This window comes from Callionymus lyra, chromosome 14 (assembly GCF_982586985.1).
Source record: "Callionymus lyra chromosome 14, fCalLyr1.hap1.1, whole genome shotgun sequence".
Classification (NCBI taxonomy): Eukaryota; Metazoa; Chordata; class Actinopteri; order Syngnathiformes; family Callionymidae; genus Callionymus; species Callionymus lyra.
In genome coordinates this window covers 10,726,218-10,754,058 of record NC_141831.1, presented here as the reverse complement: position 1 = coordinate 10,754,058, position 27,841 = coordinate 10,726,218, and the positions used below count along the sequence as shown (strand labels likewise).

Below are 27,841 nucleotides of genomic sequence, written 5' to 3'. Positions count from 1 at the left end.
TACAGGAAGTAACGCACAAATGTGACGAATGTGTGTAATGTGTGAATGCTTGTTACATAAACATTTTTGCCAAAAGAGGTCATTTATATAAATGTTCCTTCATATTCTAAAACCCTCCGAGACACAACAAGAAAAGACACCAGGCTTACAAATGACATTTAATCTCGACATTTTCTCCTGTTGCCGTGACAACGCAACTATGCAAGCGCTCTGGCCGTAAAACAAAAACCCAACTGAACAACAACTGATGAGAACGGAAATACCTTTGAGGTTTAAGGCCTCGGTCGCCGCCTCCACCAAAAGGAGGAAAAAGGCACGAGACGCGTTTGTCGGCCATGTCGGGATAAATCCTTAAAGACTCATTGTTCTCCTGTTTTTTCTAAAATAAAGAGAGAGGGACGAATATAAGACACGGACGGAGGTCAAGATGAGAAGGTCAAGTGGTCACATGATGTTCCGTGGATGTAGACAATCGTTTGTAGGAACCCTTGTGTTCATCATTACACATGGATATTTTTGTTGCGCCAATGACTACATTTAAAAGTACACTTCATCTTTGATTAATGTCGGTACTATCAGAATATTGAAGGGTTGCGTCTTTTGAAAACTTAATTTAAGTTAATTCAACAAGTTGTATATTGAAAGGCTGACATTCTTTTAAGAAAGAAATCAGTGTAAATTTTGGTAAATTGGGGAAAAATTCGAATAATTCAAAAAAAAAAAGTCAAAATTTAATATATTCTACTTCTTAGCCTTTTAAATTCAATATTTAATTGGTATTAACACTATTAACGTTTTATATTGAATTTAAAATTCCACAAATTATTTTTTGAATTATTACCATTATTCAATATATATATATATTGTTTTAATTTATTTAGAAATGTTTATGTTTAAAATATTTAAATTACTTAAAAAAAAATGTAAACTTTAAATATAGAAATTTTCAAATTTAATTATTTAAAATGAAACGCGTAAAAAAATATTCCAATTAAATGTATTTATTTATTTTTACCATTTTTGACATTTGAAATGTTAAATTCAACCATTTAATATTTGGATTGCTTATATATATAGCCTTATCTTATTGAATATATTGAATTATGTTTTTCTATATATATTTAAATACATATATGCATGTATATTTATATATGCATATATGTGTGTATATAACATTATACATCTATATATATATATATAAATAAATGCGTATGTATATATGTATGCGTATGTATATATATATATATACACGTCACTTTAATGCAATTTATTAATCTCTATTAAATGAATTAATTGCATTCATTCTCTACTGTCATCACTATGAAAAAAAATCCTGGTTGTATTTGCAACACTGGCAATAAAAGTTTTTATGATTCTAACTCTATCTTTTAAATAGTGAATAAAAGTATTTCCAAACCAAAACCTCCACTCACATGTTCCCTTAAAAAATAATCAAAATGAAAAAGCAACAAAAACACTTTATTCAAGGTTTTTCATCATATAAAAAAATGCACAATCTAATCCACCTAAAAGCCTCCTGTGGTGGTCTTAACGTGAACATGGGAAAACTGTGATCCTCCATTGTCTGAGCCCAGATAAAGATGGGCCTCTTCGCTGGCACTGATGCATCATGGGTGTCGATGCTGCCAACATCTAGTGTGTTCTTAGAGGTTTAGCGTAGACCGGCTCCAGGAAATGAAAGGGCAGCAACATGAAGGACGCCACCACAAACACAGTGCTCACTACAGCCAGAAGAACGTAGCGACCGATGAACAAAGTGTCCACTATCTGCAGAGAAAGAAGAGAGAGAAAGGAAGTGAGAGAGACACACATGCAAAGCTTCAATGAGTCAATGGTTGCAGTTCAACGGTTTGTCCAGTAGATGTCAGGAGAAGAGAGAACAAATCCATAAAACTGCGTTAAGTAGCTTCATGAAGTTAAGGAAGATTTGTAAATAGAAGACGTAAACATTCGATTAAAGTAAACAACAAATACATTTTTAAAGTTCGTTTACGATGAATACACAAATGTATTATAATATTAAGAAATGTAAACAAACTACCTCTAAATATTCAATAAACTGAACACTTTAAAAATCTTCTGTAAGTAAGTAATTCATTCAATAAAAAAAACATGTAACTAATGTTTTTGTTGAAATAAAATTTGGGTGACTTAAAAAACAACAGGTATTTAATTGTCATTTTCCTCTGTAAAGTTTATGATAGTTTTTAAGTATGTTCTTTTACATTAGTTTTGTTGTCTAGACAAAAGAAAAACGAGTCAAAATTCGATGTAAAGATGTAATGTTTCCTCCTAAATGTTTTTGAATAACCCCGGAAAAACATTAAACATATATATATTACATTTTTATCCCTTGACGTTTTATTTTTATTATATATTCCGCTGATCTCCTTTTTCCTGTGTGTATTTTTCAAATAAAGTGTGTTTCACAGGAGTAACAATCCAACTTTAGTATTTGTCAGTAATAACGTGCTCAGATATTAAATAAAGAAATTGCATTTTTGTAAAGCAGAATAAAAGTAGCATACAGTTTTAACTTGGACATTAAAAATAGTTTTGTATCTCTACTATATTAGAATAAATAAAAGGGTGCTAAAGTGAGGGAGTTTAAATGAGTAAATGCTTCTTAAATTAAAATGACAAATTCAAAACTTAACCTTTTTGAATAAAATCTGTGTACATTTTGGTAAATTTGAAAAAAAAAAAAAAGTACTGCACATAGTTTGTTATTGTCATTCGAATAATTAAAAAAATAAAAAGCCAAACTATTAACGCAATTAACGTTGAATTTAAAAGGCCACAAAGTATTTTTTTTTAGTTATTACCATTATTCCTTATATTTAATTATGTTTGATTTATTTAGAAAATGTAATGTTTAAAATATGTAAATTACTTGAAAAAAAGGAACCTTTGAATATAGAAATTTTAATTAGTAAAAAACATTAAAATATATATATATATATATATATATATATATATATATATATATATATATATATATATATATATACGTGTGTGTGTGTGTGTAATGTTATTTATCAATCACTATTAATTTAATTAATTGCATATTTTCTACTGTCATCTATAAAAAAAAATCATCCTTGTATTTGCAACTCTGGTAATGAAAGTTTTTATGATTACTTTCTTGATGATTACTATAAATCAAAAGTTGCTAAAGTGAGGGAGTTTAAATGAGTAAATGCTTCTTAAATTAAAATGACAAATTTAAAACTTAACTAGTATATTTTTTTCCAGTGAAACTTAGAAATAAAAAACAAAGTTTTTCTATATATATTGTTGTCCTTGTTGACACTTACCTCGATGTCCTCATACGCAGGTGGGATCTCTGGACTTCGTGGGAAAAGCACCAACACTAGGGTGATGACGAGAGCCAGCAGGAAGATGGGAACAACACCAAACCTTAAAAAGAACAATGTAAAAAACTTTAAAACTATATTATAAAAGTCTACTGTACATGTTGGGTTTTGACGTACTTGGAAGAACCAGACGCTCTCAGCAGCATCACCCCAACAATAAGAGCTGATATCCAGACGACAGCGAGGATAAAAACACCGTTTCCGACCTCGAGTACAGTGCTGGCCATGTTGTGCCTTAAATAAACAACTATAATTCAATATATTTGATGGATTTATTTGTTTTTTAAGCTACATTTAGCCATCACTAGGTGGCATCACGTTAGCATGTTAGCTGTAAGTGCCCAAGATACCGCTAAATGTAGAGTTTACAGAGCAATACGCAACAGAAGGTGACTTAACATGAGCAAAACACGAGAACGGGTAGTTTTTAATTCGATTTTTGTTTCCAGGCTTTTTGCAGATGAAAAGTCCGCAAAAGTGATGGATTCGAAGCTAGCGACGCGTCGTGTACTTCCTGGAGACGGTAAACTACAGTTTCATTGGACAGACGAGGAGAAAAAGGAGCCAATCAGAGACGCTGTTACTGGTTCATCGGAGCGTTGGTATGTTTACACATTTATTTCACATTATTTTATAACACACAATGCGTATTATATTATTTAATAATTAAACCTTTTAACTCTGCTACACATCAAGTTTTCTGCTTGTTATATATATATAATTTCAAAGTGTAATACTCGACTAGATTATACCTTGTTTATTTATTTTGGAGAAAAGTAAGTAATTTATATTTATAGGAAGTCATTGTGTTTGTCTCGGTGTTGTCTTGACCTTTTAAGTATATATTTTATTGGGTATTGTTTTGATTGTTTAAGCGCTTTGTGACCCTGGTCTTGAAAAGCGCTATACAAATATTACTTACTTACTTTTATTTTTGTATGTATGTTATGTAACATTTTCAAGTTCAAGTTCTTTTATTGTCAAATATACATGTATGTAGGTGTATTTTAACATCTCGTTTTTAAGAGTGTTCATTCCCGATTACACAATAAAACAAAACCTAAAATTTAGAGCGACGTGGAAGCGTGTAATACTCCGTTTTAACCGATAGAGGGCCAGCTTGAATCACAGTACGACACATGCCATGTGCGTCCCTGGCGCGTGTCTGTGCGCATGCATGTAACGACGGTTTTAAAACGAGGTAGACGTGATGCCTTCAGGGTCACTTGTCCCACTTTTATTTCCTTTTTTTTACTCCTATATTAACACACACAACAAAAAGTATTTCGTCTTATCATTATTGTTATATTATATTCCTTTATTTGTCCCTCATTAGGGACATTTTATTTCTAGAAAAAGATTAAACATTCATACATTTTAGATTAAACATACAATAGACATATTAAAACATAATAACAAAAACAATAATGGATTAAATGATAATACATATAAATATAAAAACTAGTAGTTTGAACCTGTTCAGAACTAAAGTCTTACTTCACCAAACATTACTATATATATATATTTTTTAAATGCATATTTCCCCAAAAAATTATAATTATATTTTCTGGGTAACAGTGGGTTTATTTTTATTATTATTATTATTTTTTATTATTTGTTTTGTTAAGTTATTTGGGCAGAAAGTTAAGGACTTGAAGTTGATATAGATGTGAAACATATTTCAAACTCTCAAGACAACACAAATACATTTTTGTGTTATGTATCAGAAATGCAAATATAACAAAAGTATATTCCAAACTTGTTTTATTGTATCAATCTATTGGTTTGGTTTATTTTCAGAGTGAAAACTTTATTGTCATTCACAACAAACAGTGTTCATGTTGACCAGCCTTTGTCCCATCTGCCCACAACATCATTTAATAAAATAAATATCACTAAAAAAGTATTAAAAAAATGGATATTTGAATGAATAAGATACTAATTAATAGGATCGTTTCTATGCATCTCTTTGTTTGTGTGTGGAATATATACATTTGTAGTTGGTGTTACTTCAACATAAAAATAACTTAAAGTGCAATTTATTAAACTTTAATTTAAGATGCGAGTTTGTCTATTTCTGCAAAGAAACCTACTTGTGTGTGATTGAAAATGTTAAAATCTTTGATAGATACGTCCTTGTGACGATCATATATTTGTTTTAATCCACAATTTCCACGTCATTTTTATGCTTTTGTTTATGTCACGTTGTACGTGCAACAGTTTTCACTTCTGCTGCTGTGATGCTGCGTTTTGTTTCCATCTCCAGACCCTGTTTATTTTCATTCTTTCTTCTCCACAAATGCTATTATGACATTTTAAGGGAGTTTCGAGTCAGTAAAGATCTCACGCTGATCCTTTTTTTTTTTTTTATTCGCCACACAAGGGTTAACGTCTCTTCATCATCCCCGTGTGAACCGGCGGGAGTTTCCCCCCCTCAACGAAAATAAAAAAAGCGCGAATAGTGGCGAAGACGCTGGTATTTCCCACCGACCCTGGAACGCATCATGAGAAGCAGCGGCTGCAGCAGCGGCGGTGGTTCTTCTCCGGGAGGTGGGAGGGGCTTGTCTCGGCTGACGTCACCGGCTGTGTGGAGGAGTATAGGCTGTGCTGTCAGTCCAGTGTCAGTCTGATGAAGATTGGCATGCAGGTAAGCTGTCATTCATTTTCACTGTCAGTGGCTGGAGCAGGGTTTTTTTTTTGAGCGTCCTTTTCCTCCCCCCCTCCCGTCCCCACACCCTTTCTTTACAAAAGCCAGGACATTATTCATAGAGTCAGGGCAGAGGGAGAGAGAGAGGAGGGAGAGAGAGAGAGAGGGAGGGATGGAGGGGAGAAGAGGAGGGGGAGAAAAAAAAAGGAGAGAGAGGGAGAGAACGAGGAGATGCATTTTTTTGTGTGTGTTGGACTCAAAAGACCAGAGGATTTTTCTGATCTGTTTCTTTCTGCTGCTGCTGTTTTTTTTGGATTTGTGTTGTTGTTGTTGTTGTTGTTGTTGTGTTGCTTCTGATGTTTTTTTTTTCGTTCTCACACATTGTTCGCTGACGGTAAAAGGTAGAATCGTCGACTATGGTTTAAATCCGATTTAAGTTCGTCCCCCTTTTTTTTGTGTGTGGCTATGAAGTTTCTGATCGTTTTTTTATTTATTGTGGAAGAGAAACGAGTTGTGTTGTTGTGTAGTCGAAAGAAAAAAAAACGTCAAATTGAGATGTTAAAGATGAATAATGTTACTTGTATTTTTCTTTTAAATAAAAAAAAGGCTGAAAAACGTTTTAAAATGAGTAGAAACAACCGAAATTTAGCGTAAAATTGACTGTGGTGTGAATTAAATTGATTTCTTATATATTAAGAGTGTATATTTTCTCTAGTAGGAGAGTTTTTTAACAATCTTAGTTTATATTTGTCAGTAATGACATGACATGAGGAAATATGTGTCATTTATTTTCACTTGGACTATAAATATTGTTACGTTTGTATCCTCACGTAAAAATGTTCTAATGTAAGGCTGTAAACTTCTTAAATAAAACGTTCTAATTAATTAAAATGTCAAATATTACGTGAAAAAAAAGATCTGTTATGAGTGAACTTGAGAGGAGAACCATGACACAAACGTATTCATTTTAATTATGTGTGTGTCTATAAAAATATATTAAAACTTCAGAGCCGTCACATTTAATTTGCAACACTGTCTAATCTATATTTTCAATTAGTTTTATGCCTCCTAACGTGATAATAAAACTTGGTTTTGGTTCCTACAAACTTAATTTGATGTTATCTACCAGAGAGAAAACACATTTATCGTCACTATGTGTTATTTTAAGACGGGGATTTGAAGCCTTAACTCTAGTTTCTGTTTTATAAGTGTCAAAAACTTTCCAATATATTAGTAGTGTCTGAATAAAACGAGATTATTTGTTGTTATCATGGATACTGGATTTATTTCTGTAACATTAAAAGTAAATTTTACCTAATATTTTAGGCTATCGTTAAGTATTCTGGTCTGCAGTGGTCAGTACTTGTTTGAACTCATTATTTCCATGTATGTATTATATTTAATAACTGGTTATAATGCTTAAATATTCTTCCTGTAAAGGCAAACTGAAACATAGTATTCCGTTTTTTTTTTTTAAAGATTTGAATGTCTGGTAAAACTAAAGGTACTTTTGTTTGGACTATATATATAATGAGTATTTAAAAGCTAATATATTGACATTTTCCATGTTTTTTTATTTAAAAAACCCCACTTACAATCAATAGCTATGACATTGTATTGACAAAAGCAGTGCTTCGAGGCGTTTCCATGTTTTCTTTTCTGTCTGATCCACGTCTTTAATCTGAAACATGCTGAAGTTTTAAGTTGGTTTTCTCTCACAGGTCCGAGCAAAGTTTGAAACAAGTGTTGTCAACTTGTGTGTGTGTTAGAATAAAAAGAGTAACAAATACCTCATTGATAGAGTTTTGTATTTTGGAACGTCAACGATGCTTCAAATATGATCAATGTGAATTTATCAGTTTCAGTAGTTATTGAGGAATATGTGAAAGTATAAGAAAGTAAAATGTAGTGAATTTATTTTCGGCCTTGACTAGGAATTAAACTACAGACTGCAGTGTCAGGAGAACAACAGTAACTTGTTAAATATTTTCTAGAAACCTTCAAACAATGTCAAAGACCAAGTATAGGTCAAGTAGTATTTTTTTCCTTTGAGTTAAACAGTGAAAAAAACATGATCTTTAATGTAAAACAGACAATAACAGGCAACAATTGTAAAATATAAATATAAATAATTGATCTAACTGAGCTTTTTTTTGACTAAAAAAACGCATATTTTTGGAACAAAAGATGGTTTAGCATGAAAACGTATTTACATGTTGCATGTTGGGTATTCTGCACGAGAGAACTTCCCAGTATCCGGTGATTGATATCGGATCTTCTGCGGGAGCTGATTAGCTGGAATAGATTAATCAATGTTATTGGGAAGACGCTGCCTTCTACTTCCTGTCAAAGCTGGGAGTCGTGTCAATCAACTTGTGTGTCAATCAGATTGACGTCCACGCTTACCTGGAATTCACAGGCTTTCTCGAATTCCCGTCGAAATCTAATCATTAACTCTGTGTCTTGCGGTTCTCGATCCATAAAAGGTAATAAAACCTCGCTGAGTTGAACAATACTCAAGATTCAAAATATTGCAATGTCGTAAAATCTCTGCAGATTACAGGATATATTTAACAAGATAAAATGTTTTGATGTCTTACTTTCCAGTTTTATCTTCCCATTAATTTCTAAAACCTCTCAGTACTTGAAATGAAACACTGTCTCTGACCAACTGCTTTAGGTCACATGATACTAGCAGACATTGTTGGAAGCAATACTGTATTTTTCAGATTATAATCCGGATTATAAGGAACAATATCAATGAATGGATCTATTTTCATAAATGCACTGGATTGTAAAGCATGTTACGTTTTGTACTATTACTATGGAGTCTTGCAGTGTAATACTACGGATGCCTTGCAAAGTAATAATATGGATGTCTCGCGTAAAATACTACAAAAGCATACGGACTAATACTATGGAGCCTTTCAGGCTATGACTTTAGAGTCACTACTACGGAGGCTTGACGACTAATACTGTGGAGGCTTGACGACTTATACTATGGAAGTTTGGACGATTAATACTATGGAGGCTTGAAGACTAATACTATAGACGCTTTGACGACTAAAACTACGGAGGCTTGACGAGTAATACTATGGAGGCTTGACGAGCAATACTATGGAGGCTTGACGAGCAATACTATGGAGGCTTGACGAGTAATACTATGGAGGCTTGACGAGCAATACTATGGAGGCTTGACGAGCAATACTATGGAGGCTTGACGAGTAATACTATGGAGGCTTGACGAGTAATACTATGGAGGCTTGAAGAGCAATACCATGGAGGCTTGACGAGTAATACCATGGAGGCTTGACGAGTAATACTATGGAGGCTTGACGAGTAATACTATGGAGGCTTGACGAGCAATACTATGGAGGCTTGACGAGCAATACTAAGGAGGCTTGACGAGCAATACTAAGGAGGCTTGATGAGCAATACTAAGGAGACTTGACGAGCAATACTAAGGAGGCTTGGCGAGCAATACTATGGAGGCTTGACGAGTAATACTATGGAGGCTTGACGAGTAATACTATGGAGGCTTGACGAGTAATACTATGGAGGCTTGAAGAGCAATACCATGGAGGCTTGACGAGTAATACCATGGAGGCTTGACGAGTAATACCATGGAGGCTTCACGAGTAATACTATGGAGGCTTGACGACTATACTACGGAGGCTTGACGAGTAATACTATGGAGGCTTGACGAGTAATACTATGGAGGCTTGACGAGTAATACTATGGAGGCTTGACTAGTAATACTATGGAGGCTTGACGAGTAATACTATGGAGGCTTGACGACTGATACTAAGGAGGCCTGACGACTAATACTACACAGGCTTGACGACTAATACTACCGAAGCTTGACGATTAATACTACGAAGGATTGACGATAAATACTGTGGAGGCTTGACGACTAAGAATACAGAGGCGTAACTGGAGACAAGAATCTGGCGATAAGTATCGTATTACAGGGGCTACGATAAGATATATTGTGATACTTTAGGATCAAGGAAATTTGTAGTATTCTCTGAGTTCTTGAACCGCGCGTTGCAGAATATACAGACCACTTGACGAAGTTGTAACTGCTTTCATTTGTTTTTCAACCAAAATATGTCCAAACAGAGTCAACTGTATCCTCTAGTCCTCAGTCATCACCTGAAAGTCGAATGGCAATAACAAAAATTGATAAAACGCTGTAAATATTGACATTTATAATGCAAATAAAAATAATTTTATACAAACTTTAATGAAATAGAAACTTTAAAGAGCTATTATGGGAATACAAAGTATAAAGTGAGACGACTGTACAGACAGATCCAAGTGTAATCAAAAAGTGAATAAAAAAAAAACTGTAGGTCTTGCATAACAGTCTAGCGACTGCGATGAAAACATTTCACACTGTTTTTGCGAACAGGAAATGCAAGAAAAAGTCGTTTCTAGTACAGCAGGTTTCAGAGAACGTTTCGATGTAGAGTAGAAATTGTGATTCTTGTCACCACTCCTAAGTTGAATAGGCATGAAAAGGCCTCCCACCGCGAACACTTAAGTCGGAGAAGCCTCGCTCCATTAGCTTCATTAAATATTCCCGTACCATTTGTTTACTAATCATGTGCTTCCGTGAGAATTCACAAAAGCGGGGCTTCGTCGAACACATTCGACAGGTGCAGCTGCTCCGGGTCCCACCAGGGGTTGATCGGGGGGAACCAATTGGATGAAAATGCAAAGAGAAGGTGGTATCTCTCTGTTTAAAGACTCCCGCTACGAAGGGGTTGTTCGGCTCGGAATGAACCTCCCCGTCGGAAAGAAAAATCCACCAGAAGAGGCGACGCAGGAGTTTGACACGCACCAGCGGCAGTCACCCCCAGTGATGTTTGCTCTTTGTCGCGCTGAACCCCCCCCCGCACCCCCATATTGTCATAAAGAGATCGTGGCCAATTTGGTTTATCCAACCAAACCCTGCTGAGATCTTAATTGATGATTTGTTTCATTGGACTTGTGGCCCCGGGGCACGTTTGTGTTTGACACTATTTGCATAATACTTCTATACGGGTGAATGACGTGATGAGTTTCGACGGAATCTGGGATTTTTCTTTTTCCGAAGGGTTTGGGGAGGCGGGGGGAGTAATCACAAAGTGATGGAAAATGAATGGAGTAAACAGAGTGAGCATATGTTACGAACCAATTAAAGCATTCACGTATGGCTATAAAGCGATTGGGGAAATTAAACGAAGTGCAAATGTCTTGTCATTTTTGCCGCATAACGCTTAAGTAAAGATGTTCCTGAGAACTAATTTCGGAGTGTAATGCTTCTTTCCAGGGCTTCTCTTTTCTCTTCAGATTGCGAGATGTCTAATTTGCGTCGGATGGGCCTCATTTCCTTAAATCAGGCGGCAAAAAAAAAAAAAAAGAAAAGAAAAAGCGAGAGACGTTCGGAATTATTCATAAGGTCTGCAGGGTATTCTCGGCGGAGTGCATCCCGGTCTTGTTCCGTGGGCCGATGTGCCTCCTCCGGGCTCTCGTTGTGTTCAACAAACGCAAAGACTATTGTGTTGCGTGTTTTCTCGGGGCCCCCGCCTGGACACTCGCAGGTCATGCCCGCTAAGCCCGCTTGATCCCGATTGCTCTCGAGAGGAGGACGGAGGCCTGTTTTATGCCGGCGGACGACTTATCCGGTGCATGCTGACTTGTGCTGGTTCTGCCACTGCATTGGCACGCCGGCTAAGTGAGCCACCGGGGAACAAGGTCGAGGAGAGATGGATTTGCCTGATTTATGCTCCGAGAAGAGCAACAGGCAAATTAATGATCCGTGATACCGTCAACATCACACCACTACTACTTTTGAGAAGGTCATGGAGGGAACTAGGAAGGGATCTGTAAAAAAAAAAAAAAACGGCAGCTCTTGATGGTAATTTATGCATCGCGGTGGTCAGTACTTGTTAAATGGGAAAATAAATTCACTGGGTTTTTGAGCCATTTGACGTTGTCCAGTTCTTACCCGGGTCCATTTTTGCCTGACTTTTTCCAAAAAACGGTGTCAATATTCGAACCATGACTTTATGGACAAGATGAACTTCATATTACACAATGCATATGTTTAATTATATACAATATTTTATGTTTTCCTGGTATAAAAAATGCCCTCAATTTACTAAATTCTAATAGTCAAAATAAACAAGGTGTTACGGGGTGGTCAGTTCCAACCAGATAATGAGTACAGCTAGCAATCTTATGGGTTAGTTAGCAACCATTTAGCAATGTTCTTTTTAAACACTTTATATAGCAATAAAAAAAGCTCCCAAAAACTTAATGCAATACAGGATTGCTTAATGTACCCCAACTACAAAAAATATAATTTAATCATAACAAATTGAACTGCTTGAGACCTTGGCTCCGGGTTGGAGTGATGTTGTACCCTGTCTGTGGTATCAGATTGCTAGAACCTTTAAGCGTTACGGGTTGGTTTTTACTATCTCATAATGATGCAGCTAGCAATAGCTAGCAAGCATTTTGTCGTTTTCTTTTTAACACTTTACATCCCAATTTAACAAAAACTAACTAAATCGTTGTGCATTACAGGCTTGCTCAATGTATCCTATCTAACTATCCCCCCAAAAATGAATGTATTTAAGTAATTGAACGTACCTGCTTGAGACCTTGGCCCCTGCAAAAGTTGGAGTCATGTTGTCTGCTGTCTCTGATCTCTTGATACCTTGGCTCCGGGTTGGAGTGATGTTGTATCCTGTCTGTGGTATCAGATTGACAAAACATTTAAGCGTTACGGGTTGGTATGTTAGACTGCGGGATGAGCTTGAGTTTTATATACGAGATCAAGAAATGTCTTTAAAAAGTGTAGAATATTATTAGAAACATTATTTTACACATGATATTGATAAACTTGTTTGGGGAAAAAAGGGATAATTTTTTTGTCCACAATCCAACAAGTCTTTTGTGGCTAACATGCTAACTAACGTACAATATATGCTTGAATACTAAAAATTAATCAAAATCAGACCTGGGCAAAGTGCATAGTTAACTTCTTTTTTATTCGTATTAATAAAAAATATATTGTTTATAAATTTTTTAGAAAAAACAATTATTCTCATAATTTACATTTAAAGAAATGTAGCTTATTTAGCATTGTTATACAATTTAATGGCACATTAACTTTTAAAATAAATAATGTATATAATACATAATTGTTTTATTGGCTTGGCGGCCCCTTACAAAAGTCACGTTAATTAGTGGCCCCTGAGGAAATGGAATTGTCGGCCCCTGATCCAAACCATCTTTTTTTTCCATCAATTTGAATGTAAGTAGCTTCATCTTTTTTGTTTAGCTAACATGCTAACTATGCGCGTGAATAATAAAATTTACATCACACATGGGCAAAGTGTGGTCTTGGGGGCCCTTTATTGGGGGACTGTATTTATGTTGCCCCCGTCGGGTCAAAGTAGGATCATGTATTCATTCCTCTGATAGCTTATTTACTTATTTTTAGTTTGTATTAATCATTTCAACATATAATAACAAAATAACATATATTTTTCATTTTTATTTCCATTTTTTACTTTAAATTAGTCCTTATTGTGATTTATGTTCCTTTAAAATGAGACATTTTTAGAAAAAAAATACTTAATCATACTTTATATTTAAAGAAATGTAGCTTATTTCACATTTTTTTTATACAATTTAATGTCATATTAACTTTTTAAATAAATAATATATATCATTTGTTTTATTGGCTTGGCGGCCCCTTACAAAAGTCACATTAATTAGTGGCCCCTGAGGAAATGAAATTGTCGGCCCCTGATCCAAACCATCTTTTTTTCCCATCAATTTCAATGTACGTAGCTTCGTCTTTTTTGTTTAGCTAACATGCTAACTTAAAGAAAAGAAAACTAAAATTCCATCTACATCACACCTGAGTGAATTGCAGCCGCGGGGCCACATGCTGCCCTTTGACTGAATTTATGTGGCCCCCAACGGGTCAAAGTAGGATCATGTATACATTCCTCTATTAGCTGATCAACTTCTTTTTTATTTGTATTAATCATTTCAACATATTATAACACAATAACATATATTTTCCATTTTTATTTCCATTTTTTACTTTAAATTAGTCCTTATTGTGATTTATGTTTCTTTAAAATTAGATATTTTTAGAAAAAATGTCTTTATCATACTTTATATTTAAAGAAATTTAGCCTATTTTCCTTTTTTATACAATTTAATGGCATATTAACATTTTAACTAAATTTATTTTATTGTATTTCTTTATTAGCTTGGCGGCCCCTTACAAAAGCCACGTTAATTAGTGGCCCCTGATCCAAACCTTTTTTTCTTTTTGTTTTAAACTTGAATGACAGTAGCTTCCTCTGTTGTGTTTGGCTAACGTGCTAACAAACATCAATATCTTCTTGAATAAATGTAACAAAGCCAGAAAGGTCAGCATGTGGGGCTCAGGCCTGTGGGGGGACGCCACGTATGTGGACAGAATATCACGTCTATGTATTAAAAAAACACAAAACCTTGAAGCTTTACGATTTGCTCAACCATGCCCCCTGTGGTCAAGAAAAAACGTCCACCAAAAAAAAAATCCATTTCTCTGTACGATCAGGATTGAAACATTGAAATCAATTGACCTTCTTGGAGACAAGAGTCCAAACAAAGTGGGATCAGTGCAACAATAGCAGCTTCCTGAACGCCCCAGTGTGCGGCAGGACCCACAAAGAAGACCCCGGTCATTAGATAATGATTTCGGCATCAGGTTCCGTGATTGCCTTTGCTTTTCACCGCGATGGGACCGCCAACCCAGCAGGGGGGGCGGGGGGATGCATTCCTCAAGTCCAAACCGGTTCGATACCATCCGACCGCCGACGCTTGTTTACAAGTGAAGAAGAAGAATCTATTGTTGCCTTTGATGTCATTATTATTTCTCCGGGTTTTAAAAAAGGAAAAAACAATTAGATATTATTTTTAGCCTTCGTTATTCAGGGGATCAGGCTCCAAATCAAATTAGCGCCGGCTTATTATATATTCTGAATTTAAAAGACCTTTAACAAGACTCCCGTCCTCATTGTGCCTCTTATCTCTGGTGGAATGTAGATAATCCTAATAAATGAGACCGGCTTCACACGCAGAAATACCAAGCTGCAGCTAAATCCTGAATTTATTATATCTGAGTCGGAGTAACAGCTGAGCGAGGCGAGCTGCTAAATATTTGGTTTGAGTGTGTGTGTGTGTGTGTGTGTGCGTGCTTGTAGATGCATGTTTTAGCTGCTCAAACTAATAAAACATTGGCTGTCTAAGACGGATAAGACCGTCTCAAGCCTCAATCCTTTTTACATCCACCGTGATATCAGTGCCGTGTTTTTGTGTGTCCAACTATAACAACAGGAAATGTTCAAACTTGGTTTGATTGCTTCCTATTCCTTGTTTTTGCTTATGTTTGGGTTTGATGGATATTTGTGTGTATGTTTTTATTATCTACACTTTTTTTTCGCTAATGTTTTTGTTTGATGGACTTTTTTTGCATATTACTTCCTTATCTGGAAAAGCGCTATATAAATAAAAAATACTTACTTACTTATCTAGATTCTTTGTTTTGGTTTTGATAGACTTTTCGTGTGTATGTCTTGTTTATCTAGATTTTTTTCTTGCTTATGTTTGGGTTTGATGGATATTTGTGTGTATGTTTTTATTATCTACACTTTTTTTTTGCTTAATGTTTTTGTTGGATGGACTATTTTTGCGTATTATTTATTTATCTAGATACATTTTTCCTTATGTTTTGGTTTGATAGACTAATTTTGTGTATGTTTTTATAATTTACACTTTTTTTATGCTTAATGTTTTTGTTTGATGGATTATTTTTGCGTATTATTTCATTATCTTGATTAATTAATTTTTTGTTTTGGTTTGATGGACTATTTGTGTGTATGTTTTTGTTATCTAGACTTTTTGGCTAAAGTTTTTGTTGATGGACTATTTTTGCGTATTATTTCATTATCTAGTTGGGTATTGATGCTCATGTTTTGGTTAAATAGACCACATTCGTGTATGTTTTTGTTAGATTTTGTGTGTGTGTGTGTGTGAGAGTATTTGGGTGTTTTTTTTTTCGTCATCAAGAATTTAGGTGTGGTTCAATAGTGTGTATGTCAGTTTTCTTTTTGTTTTGGTAGAATATTTCTGTGTATGCTTTAGTTATCTAGCATTTCCTTATTTTACTTTATGTTTTAGTTTGATAGACTATTAGTGTGTTTTTGTTATCTAGATATATATATATTTTTCGTTAGATGGACTATTTTCGCCTAAGATTTTATTATCTAGATTCCTTTTTAGTATCTTTGTTTTGGTTTGATAGATCATTTGTGTGTATGTTTTCATTAACTAGATTCATTTTTTTGCCTATATATCATTATCTAGAATGTTTTAGAGTGTTTTGTGTGCATGTGTGTAGCCAACAATTAGAAAATGTTTATGTTTTTAAATAATTCATTTATCCTACCGTCTTTGTCTTAGTAGTTTTTATAGTTTATTATTGTGTTTATTTCTGTGTTATCAACAGTGTCCTTTAGATTTTTCAATCTTTTAAAACCTTTGGGGCTTGTGTTCTACATACAAACACACACACACACTCTTTGTATACATTAGACCACAACATTGTGTGGTCACAAGATCAGGGCTCTGAAACTGAACTGGCCTGGGGCCCCCAAAAGGTCAATTGTTGTTGAGACTGGGTCAAAGACTTGGGGTCTTCAGCAGTTATATATATATTTTTTTGTTTAATGTGTCGTGATTTTGGACAATTTCTGTCTAATTCTATACATCAATATAACTAGTTTTGTTTTCTATTCATTATAACTATATAAAGTATATAAAAAGCATTTAAAGTTTAGTTTATTTGCTACAAAACACTAAAAAATGTAATTAAAAAACACTTGAGTTTACTCTGTTTATCTGTAGATAACTATATCTATAATATAACATTCCCGTGTTTTATTTTTTTAAATTAAAACTGGTTGTTTTTAGTACATATGACGCTGCTGTCAACTACTAACATTTCTATATAATTAAGAGGCACAGAACTGGCTTATAATTCTATTAGGAATTCAATAAACAATGGAATGTTTTGAGTGAGAGATTTGATCAGCGACAGCAGATCAAACCCTTGCAGGAGCCAAGGTCTTGAGCAGGCACCAATTTAACATTATTTATTTGCTTCTTTTTTGGTATTTTAATAGTTGATTATCCTCATATCACGACTTCAAATGATACATAGGGACACATTCTTGAAATTAACTGTTAATTGTACAACATTTACAAAGTAAATGGTGTCATTCCTTGTCATATATAACTAAATAATCAAAGCTTTATAAATAATAACATTTGACGTTTTGGGTTTTTACATAAAAACACTTTAGACTTTCTTTATTGTCATTGCACAGATGAACCCAGCTGGCAAAGAAATTCCGTTGCTTGGCAACCGTTTAAAAAACACAGCATAGAGTGATTATATAAATATAAATATGAAGTTATAAATAGTGCAATATAATATAAACAGAATATATACATATTGCATATATTAAATGTATATAAAATAAGTAAAAAATAGTGCAATAAACACAGCTATAAGATTCGATTCTCTTGTGTTTTTGACGTTCTCACCATTGATGGTCTTTTTTGTGTCTTTTACTTTTTCCAGTTATTTCTTGGACAGCTTGTCCAGAATGTCATGGAGACTAAAAGCAAGAAAAAGTGCTTTCTACTCTGGAGCAGGTGTGCTTTACACACATGACCAGTAAAGATCAGGAGTTTTTTCGGAAAATCGGTCGATCGTGCTCAGCTGTTTGCCACATGGTCAGCGGCCAATCCGTGGGATCCTAAGCGAGTTGTTTTAGGATTCAATTCTACAATGAAGAGGTTTCTTTTTTGTGTGTGTTTTTTTTGGATTGTTCATTGCCATCGTGAAATGTATTTGTAGGTGCGAGTGTGTGTTCGCGGCCACGCTGCCCGTTTTTTTTGTGGCGTTTTTCCTTCCATTCCGAAGAGGAATGCTCAGCGCTGCAGGTATGTGGCAGCTGTTCGCAGACACTGCAGTGCCGCTGCCAGCAGGAAAGCTGTCGTCCTCCTCTGTGAGGGAATTACTTTTAGTGCGAAGGCTGGAGACTCTTTTTACAGCCAAAGATGCGGTAAAACGGGTGGTTTTTAGTACTTATGGCGCATAACTGCCGTCAACCTCTTACGTTTCTATTGAGTTTACTGGCAAATAATAATTCCGTTACGATTTCATAAATGATGGTTTGACAGAGTCACAGACATCAAACCCTTGCAGGAGCCAAGGTCTCGAGCAGGCACACAATTTGATATCATTTATGATATTTAGGCCTGAAAACATATGTGTTTGTGGTATTCCTTCTGTTGTCTCAGGGTCAAGGTGACCTGAAGGCCCGAAAACAAATGTGATTGAGGTATCCCTTGTGTTGTCTCAGGGTCAAGGTGACCCGAAAGGCCTGATAACAAATGTGTTTGTGGTATCCCTTGTGTTGTCTCTGGGTTAAGGTGACAAGAAGTCCCGAAAACAAATGTGTTTTTGGTATCCCTTGTGTTGTCTCGGGGTCAAGGTGACCTGAAGGCCCGAAAACAAATGTGTTTGAGGTATCCCATGTGTTGTCTCAGGGTTAAGGTGACAAGAAGGCCTGAAACCAAATGTGTTTGTGGTATCTCTTGTGTTGTCTCAGGGTTAGTGGGGGCCAGAAGTCCCGAAAACAAATGTGTTTTTGGTATTCTTTGTGTTTTCTGTGGGTCAAAGTGACCCAAAGGCCCGAAAACAAATGTGTGTTGAGGTATCCCTTGTGTTGTCTCTGGGTCAACTGAGGGAATTACTTTTAGTGCGAAGGCTGGAGACTCTTTTTACAGCCAAAGATGCGGTAAAACGGGTGGTTTTTAGTACTTATGGCGCATAACTGCCGTCAACCTCTTACGTTTCTATTGAGTTTACTGGCAAATAATAATTCCGTTACGATTTCATAAATGATGGTTTGATAGAGTCACAGACATCAAACCCTTGCAGGAGCCAAGGTCTCGAGCAGGCACACAATTTGATATCATTTATGATATTTAGGCCTGAAAACATATGTGTTTGTGGTATCCCTTGTGATGTCTGAGGGTCAAGGTGACCTGAAGGCCCGAAATCAAATGTGTTTGAGGTATCCCATGTGTTGTCTCAGGGTCAAGGTGACCAGAAAGGCCTGAAACCAAACGTGTTTGTGGTATCCCTTGTGTTGTCTCAGGGTCAAGGTGACCTGAAGGCCCAAAAACAATTGTGTTTGTGGTATCCCTTGTGTTGTCTCAGGGTCAAGGTGACCCGAAGGCCTGATAACAAATGTGTTTGTGGTATCCCTTGTGATGTCTGAGGGTCAAGGTGACCTGAAGGCCCGAAAACAAATGTGTTTGAGGTATCCCTTGTGTTGTCTCAGGGTCAAGGTGACCAGAAAGGTCTGATAACAAATGTGTATGTGGTATCCCTTGTGTTGTCTCTGGGTCAAGGTGACCCAAAGGCCGGAAAAACAAATCTGTTTTTGGCTTCCCTTGTGTTGTCTCTGTGTCAAGGTGACCTGAAGGCCCCAAAACAATTGTGTTTGTGGTATCCCTTGTGTTGTCTCAGGGTCAAGGTGACCCGAAGGCCTGATAACAAATGTGTTTGTGGTATCCCTTGTGTTGTCACAGGGTCAAGGTGACCCGAAGGCCCGAAAACAAATGTGTTTGAGGTATCCCTTGTGTTGTCTCGGGGTCAAGGTGACCTGAAGGCCCGAAAACAAATGTGTTTGAGGTATCCCTTGTGTTGTCTCAGGGTCAAGGTGACCCGAAAGGCCTGATAACAAATGTGTTTGTGGTATCCCTTGTGTTGTCTCTGGGTTAAGGTGACAAGAAGGCCTGAAACCAAATGTGTTTGTTGTATCTCTTGTGTTGTCTCAGGGTTAGTGGGGGCCAGAAGTCCCCAAAACAAATGTGTTTTTGGTATTCTTTGTGTTTTCTGTGGGTCAAAGTGACCCAAAGGCCCGAAAACAAATGTGTGTTGAGGTATCCCTTGTGTTGTCTCTGGGTCAAGGTGACCCAAAGGCCCGAAAACAAATATGTTTTTGGTATCCCTTGTGTTATCTCTGGGTCAGGGTGAAGGACCTCCTTTGCTTCCAGAAATATATATGCAGTGGTGGAGGTCTTTCCTTCAGGTCACCTTGACCCAGAGGCAACACAAGGGTTAACCTCACCAACATCACATCATAGGGTCACTCTTAAAAAGTAAATGTTGTCACATGTTTTCCTACATTAAGGTATGTAAACTACATATACTATGAAATATATGGCAGTAGTTCTGTATATTGACCTTGAACCATGGGACTTGTTTGCTTTTCAGCTCATAATTTAAATTAATATTTGTGTAAAGCGTGTGTTATTACGATCTTCTTATCAAAAAAGAAAGCAGAGAAATGTAGTGACAACCTTTGAAAGTCTTTTCAACTGAGTGCTTCTCCACAAGAATGATCATTATTAAAGGACACTAATAAGGTCTGGGAAGGTTGGACGTGGGCTTGTCTGGCGTCTCCTGAAAGCTATAATTTAGCACTTTGATGTTTGTTCAAAAATTGGAATCAAATGTCAAAAATACATTGAATCAACTTTGAAACATTGTCAGGCAACATCCATACCTGATATACCTATATGAGAATAAAATTGAATAAACATAGGTTAGTTTTGGTTGTTTTTTGAGTAACCAATCCGACTAATAATCAACATTGAATCAATTGAATTTGTTACCTGGGTTTAGTCTCAATAGATCTAATGTGAATCTCGCACGAAAAAAGTTTTCTGCGATCTTCGCGCCACGTCGCTAAAATAGGTATTTATTTTATATCCGTAATAATGGGGGGAAGATTTTGATTGGATCGTTATGGTATAAAAGTAATGTGTCTGTACGCGATTTTGGCAAAGAAAGCGGCCCATTGTTTGATTTTGTAACTTGTGAATCCGTAACAATTGACTCCTTGACCGTGTAGAGTCAATCACTAGTGCTTGCCAGTCAGAATAGCTCACACAAGTAACTTCTCAAGTCTTTTTCTGAAATGGCAAACTTCTTTTTTCATCCTACAAACTGTGGAAGTAAATTGACTGATTGAACTGAAAGCATCGTCGTGACCCTCAAGTGTTTATCCTTTTGTGTTACTCTTGTCGCAAGTGTTTTTAAAAAAAAAAAAAGTTTTTCTCTCGTATCTCATCTAATGTGTCTTTGGCACTCCAGGAATCCCATCGATCTGAAGGACAACATTTGCACTCTGGCTACAAAAGGTGCTTCTTTATTCTCGACTTGGGGTGAAAATGAAAGCATTTTCTCTTTGAATCAATCCAGAGGCCTTTGCTCTCACTGTAAATCACTTGTTGTCGCGCGAGCTTTCGGCCGTAGCAACAAACTTGTAAAGTGAAAAAGCAGCGGCGAGGACGGAATCATTTGCTTTAATGCATTTTAGCGATTGCTCTTATTAGTCCCGAAATATCGTCTTCGTGTAATACTCTTGTAAAAGTGCCATGATTTCGTGACTCTTGTCGTCCTTGGGAAGAGATTTTGTTTTTTAAATACTTTTATCCAACATCCAATTTTAACAGAACAAGGAAGTGTAAAAAGAGGCAGTTCATTGAGTGTCCACTTGAGGCTGGTTTGAGAAAAACCATAAGTCAATTGCGCAGCAAAAAAGTTAGCAAAAGGTAATAATGGGCGTGGTTAACTAGGCTAACAAGAGAGGGCATGTTAGCATTTTAGCCTTTAGACTAAACTTGTTATGCTATGCTATAGATCTTGCTATTGACCTCAAATTGTATTCATATATTTTGTTTTTAGCGTAGCTTAGCCTTGAACCTAATAAACGGGTTGATCGGCCAATTATAATTCAGCAAGTACAAACTCCTCCTCTTGACTGGAAGGTAGTTCCAAGATGGCCGATTTTGCGAATTGGCTACAAAACCGTGGGTGACACAACAGATTCTTTATGAATATTTTTACAGATGTATATAAAAAAGCTAAATTATTGTTTCTTGTTTTAAATTCAACGTAAAATTCTTAAATTACCAGTAAATCAAAGAAAAAAAAAAAAGCAAATGCTAACATCGTTTTAAAAGAACAAATATTTTTTTAAACGTTATTTCGATCTCATCTCGTTGATCACATCGTTGTAAAGTATATTTAAACAATTGTACACTTTCTAGTCATACACATTTTTTTTAAATATAATTTCATGTAAAATTTAAGAATTTGAAACTGTTCAAAAATGTTTTTATACATTGAACAAAAGCATTTCATACTTAATTTTATCAGTTTAATTTATTTAATTACATTATATATGTATATATATTTGTATATTTATATATATATATCAATCTTTTTGTATTTATATTATTTTGATAATTTTTTTAATCGATTTTTACCAAATATAGATTTAATCTATTACGAAATTAACTATTTCCAATATTTCAGGTGTACTAATTATGTTTGTACATTTCTCTTTACTCACAGCTACTTCTTCTTCTTCACCTTATAAATCACCCAACATTACTGCCCCCTCCTGGTACCAGCTGACATGTCCATTGAGAGGTCAAGGAAACAAATGCAACAACGAAACACAAAGGATTTGTGGAGATTATTAACTATAGCTTTTCAATTCTTATTAATTCTCCTTTTTTCTTCATTGGTCTTCTTAACGTATACACTCTCAAGTCTGTCATCCATACGAGTCGATGGGTTGAGAGTGTGTGTGTGTGTGTGTGTGTGAGGAAGAAGTTCAATTTCTCAAGAACATCAGCTGCGAACATTATAACTCAGCGATTGCCGTCTTGGCTGGTTTCATCGTCCTTGTCTTCACATCATTACTTTCAGAGCAGTGAGGGGGAGAGAAGAACATCCAGCAGAGACTTCGCTTCCATTCTTCCTTTGCTACGTCTTTCTTTTTCCTCGACGGAATTTTCATAATAAATATGCTTTAGAATTAGAATAAAAAATATACCTCTTGTTGCTTATTTACGCCTGTGAGGTTTCGAGTTTTCACGTCAACTAATGAGTTAGCATGCTAGCTAGCATTAGCACGTAGAAATAAACACACATTTTCATGCTTAAATCTTCAATTTTTGGAAAAAAATGTAACTCCCAGTTGCTAAAATAAAAAAAAAGAATGTTATCCATTATGATTTGTGTCAGTGTGTAAATAAATAAGGTCATTTTGTCAATAACTACTTTTTTGATTCGTTTTTATAAACAGTTACACACTCAAGCAAATCTATATCTATAAAAGGCACTTTTGGTTCTCTCGCGGGTGATAAAGGGGTCTACGGAGATTTTCCTGGTCTCAAAATGACCACCATGAATGAGTGTCTGGACCAGTACTGGTTTTTAGCATTATTTGTCCGCAATACCGTCCGAAAACGTATATGCGCCAACTACTCCCTTTTTTATTAGCTACAATAGCATGAATAGGCTCATTATATTTGTTCAATTCTGAGGAAGGTTTGCAACTAAGTTAGAATATTATATATATATATTTAAAACATTAAGCAAGTTACACTATTAAAAGTCGCCAGTTTTGGGTTCCTTTTTAGCCCTTAGCAACTGATGTGCTGATGAAGCTTCATGAAGCAGTGTCATTTTGTTTAGAGGTCAGTAGGTGGCGCCAACAGTTTAAAAATGATGTTTCATTGGAACGGTTGTTCAAAATAAAAGGAAAATAGTGCAGAGAACGCCATCTACTGGACTCTGAAAAAAAATGACACGGCTTCATGAAGCTTCATAACTTTTAGCAACGTCTGGCTTATTTTTTCGAAAGTGTCGCAATACCCTAGCACCCTTTTTAAGTCCACGTCATAGTTAAAGATATTTAAAAACAAATTACATGGCTTTTGCGTTACATTTTTTTTCCACGGCTTTGTACCTTATAAAGAAACACCAGGTACTTAACTTGGTACTTTCATATTTCTCTGGTGGGACAGTTTGGATGCATTTTTGGGCAATTTTAGAAGTTTAAATGATGCTAAAAATAATTTTGATTGTAATTGAAATTAGTGGTGTTTTTTTTCTTCTCTTTTTTCAAATGTATTTAATTCCTTTTTTGTGTGTTTTAGGAATCTTTTGTGCCAACTTTTCTGAAAATATTTACTTCTTTGAGAATCTTTTTTCGCTATTGTTGTGAACACAACAAAGGAATTGTTCGTCGTGTCGATACAGAATAAAATAATGAAAGAGATGACGTTCAAAATAAGCAATTTAAAAAACAAAAGCAAGCACAGAGGCATTCTTGATATAATGTCGCATTATCTAGTATCTGTATCGATAGTTTCAATGTATTTAAAAGCCACAAATCCCATAAAATGACTCGTATGTTAGTGTCCAGTTGTTGTACTTTGTCGAGCTGCTCTTTGTTAAGTGTGTTTGTGTTGCTCTCGCATCAAAAAAAAAAGTGTCGACACTTAACATCATCCGTTTAGTTTCTCATCAGGTCACAATGTAAACAGGTATCAGCAACTATTGTTATGTTGTTATTTACTGTATTTATAGCCTGTGTTGTTATGCGAATGCAAATCACGCTAAAGTGCAACAACAAAGAATATCTGTCGGCCTAATCAAGAAAATGTTCCACATCTGAGTGCAGACATGAATCCACATGCTAATTTCCACACTGTGAAGTGATAGAAGACAAACCGCCCTCCTCCTTTTTTTTTCCTTTTCTGCCATTCTTTTCCTTTTCCTTTTTTTTTTTAAAAACAAGACTTCTTCCACTACAAAGAATAATTACTTTTCCCCAACTCCGGCGCTTTAATTGGTTACCACTCTTTTATCTTATCGATGTGCGCATAATTATCCCAGTCATCATATTAGATTATTTCATGCATAATAAATGAAGTCAAACTGTGAGTGGAGTAATTAGCGAGCCCGGTGATTAGACGCCAAACGCATTGTTCAAGATGTCCGTGAAAAGTGAGACGCCGGGAGAGAGGAAAAAAAAAAAGGAGGAATCTACCCTGAATCGCTTTTGAGAAATGTCTTCGTCGTCTCATGATGTTCCGGTGATTTGGGTCGTTTGAGTGTTTAAATAGGTTCTAAATGGCGTGAAAACACAAGGAAGACGAGTAGAAAAAAGTGTAATGAAGGGGAAACCGACAAAAAAGTACTACATATTTTAGGCCTGTGTATTGGCAAGAGTCTGGCGATACGTATCATGATACAGGGGCAACACGATATATTGCAATACTGTAGTAACAAGAATATATGTTTAGTATTGTCGAGTACTTGACTCTGGTGTTGAAGAATTTACAGATGACATGACTCTTGACATCGTAACTGCTTTAATTTGTTTTTTAAAACCAAAATTTGTCCAAACATCAATTTTAAAAGCTGCTGGACTCAACTGTATCCTCTCATCCTCAGTCATCGCAGAGGATCCAGAAGAGATTTCATTTTTCACTCCATAATGACTGCTTCTATCTAGTGGCCGGTAGTTTAATTGAAACACAAAAATGAACAAACACCAATCCTTTAATGTTTGGCGCCCGTTGCATGTTAATTGTAAATATTTTTATTTATTTTTTTAAATCAAATTATTTAGCTTTAAGCACACTAAATTGAACCACAAACTGTAAAAGAACTATTTTAAAAAACATTGCGATATAGTTAGTTATAGATGGATATACTGTAGAAATATATTGTTTCTTTTAAAGAATTATACTGTACAAATACCATCATAGCAAAGTAAACATTCAATTTAATTAACATGCTTAACATCAGCCTTTCTTAGACGCACATGAGTTACAATCAGATGTGGAGAACAATTCAATTAAACTTTATTTGAAGAAGTGTGGAGGAAGACAAGCTCAGATTTCATGCTGCTGATCACATGCGTCCTATTGATGTCGCCGCTGTCTTGCTTTGTTTTAAAGCCAAAATCAGTCCGGTTTTTGTTGTTCCTTCGACAAGGAGGAAATGACGAATGTTGCCAACTAGTGGCCGGAGGTTTAATTGCAGCACACAAATTAATAAACGCTGTAATTATGAATTAAAACATTGAATAATCGTCTTTCAAACACACAGTTGAGGCGAAGTCTGATTTTGATGCTGTAAAATTTGTATATTTTATTACATTGAATTGTGTCTACATTTTTTTCACTGAATATTTTTTTAGATTCAATTTTTAGTGAAACACTTTCATTTCTACTCTGAATTTATCAATGCATTGAATATCAAAGACCGTCACAGATTAAGCAAATATTTTTCTTCCGTTTACTTTTGTCAAAGTCTGATTTTTAAGCTGTAAAAAAACAGTTTTGAATTACAAATGTGTTCATATTCAAATAATCACTAAATTATTTTACAGCAAATGTATTTCGCTGAATTTATTATATATATTTTTTCTACATTCAATTTATTTACATTTAATATTTAATATTTTTACATTGAATTGTGAAAATACTTTTAGTAATTTTAGATTTTTTTGGCAAACACTTTGAATACTACACTGAATTTATTCATGCATTGGAAAAAAAATAGATAAAACCTACAATTAGAAAAACATCATATATACTTCTCCCTCAGACTTTTAACTTTCTGTCCTTTAAATGTCTCGTTTTGACGTTTTGAATAGAAATACAAAACTTTTTTTTAACCAGCTTACTGAAAAAAACCCTTAAACTTTTTTTTATCAAATGTCATCGCAAGGTTTTTCTTTAGATATTTCAGAGGCTGAAGTTGGCGAATGCATACAGTGTGTGAACTAACACCTCCTCCCACTGACCAGCTGCCACTGCTTTACATCTTGTGTTCATTTGAAGGGAAAAAGCAATATAGGAATTTAGCAGAATATGAATCATAAACTTATACAACACAGGATATTTTCTGGAGTCATTACAGAATAAAATAATGAAATAATATAAATGAAAGAAAACTAATTAATAAAAATGCAATTAAAAAATACTTTTATTATGAAATATATTTTTATTCTATAGCAATAATGATAAGTGTTTTTTTATTTTTAAATGAATGAAGCTTTTCAAAAAGCTGCTTCCCATGTAAGGATATTTAATAACTCATGTTTTTGTTCAACGACCTTGTAGTATTTCATTAGTTTTATTTGATCTATTAATGATTTAGTTCCCTGTTTCCGTGAATAACATTTTCTTTTAGATCTGAAAAGAGTTCTGAGGAATGTCTGCTTGATCCATTTTGCAAAGAAAACCACAGAACTGTGAAAGTTTTGTATAACGTTTAGGATGATGGCATCGTCTCGCTAATGGCTACATTTAAGAAAAACAGTTTTTCTTGTTTTCCCTTGTATTTCATCCCCTAATGACTTGTTTATAACTTATAATCTGTTCAACACATATTAGGAGGATGAAAAAGAAGAAACCTTTTGTTAGTCTCACATTTACCTCAATTTGTTTTCTTCCTAAAAAAAATCATTCTTATTCTGTGAATGAAAAAGCCGAGGGTAGAGTGTAGCCTCCTGTAAGGCTGGTCACTGAGTGCTTCACTGACGAGATGATCCGGCTGACATTTGCGTTGATGCTCCACCAACAGCCAGCACTATCACTTTTCACACTCGCCACAGTAACACCACTGCAGCAATGCCACAGCAGTGCCAACGGAGAGAAGAGCAAGGGTAGAAAGTCCTTGACTTTAAAGTCTCCAGATACCGTCCCGCCCCATTAAAAAGAAATGGCTTATGTCAATGTCCGTTTACTGTCCAGCATGTCTACAAGAAAGACTGTT

General features: G+C 35.2%; 2 protein-coding genes across 2 annotated transcripts in view; one reads left to right on the top strand and one right to left on the bottom strand.

Annotated features, from left to right (window-relative positions):
* Positions 1-1,425: 1,425 nt before the first annotated feature.
* On the bottom strand, positions 1,426-3,895 carry tmem218 (transmembrane protein 218). Its single transcript, XM_087807523.1, has 3 exons — positions 3,516-3,895; positions 3,339-3,441; positions 1,426-1,788 (listed from the first exon to the last, which is right to left on the bottom strand). Exons 1-3 carry the CDS (start codon positions 3,623-3,625, stop codon positions 1,654-1,656), a joined length of 348 nt encoding a protein of 115 aa, XP_087663649.1. The 5' UTR covers positions 3,626-3,895; the 3' UTR covers positions 1,426-1,653.
* Positions 3,896-5,943: 2,048 nt separating this feature from the next.
* The window catches only part of LOC148066005 (homeobox protein PKNOX2-like), a 104,158-nt gene continuing 82,260 nt past the window's right edge, over positions 5,944-27,841 (top strand). The window contains exon 1 of the mRNA XM_087807632.1: positions 5,944-6,045. The gene's annotated coding sequence lies outside the window, so the exon portion shown is untranslated. The remainder of the gene's footprint in view (positions 6,046-27,841) is intronic.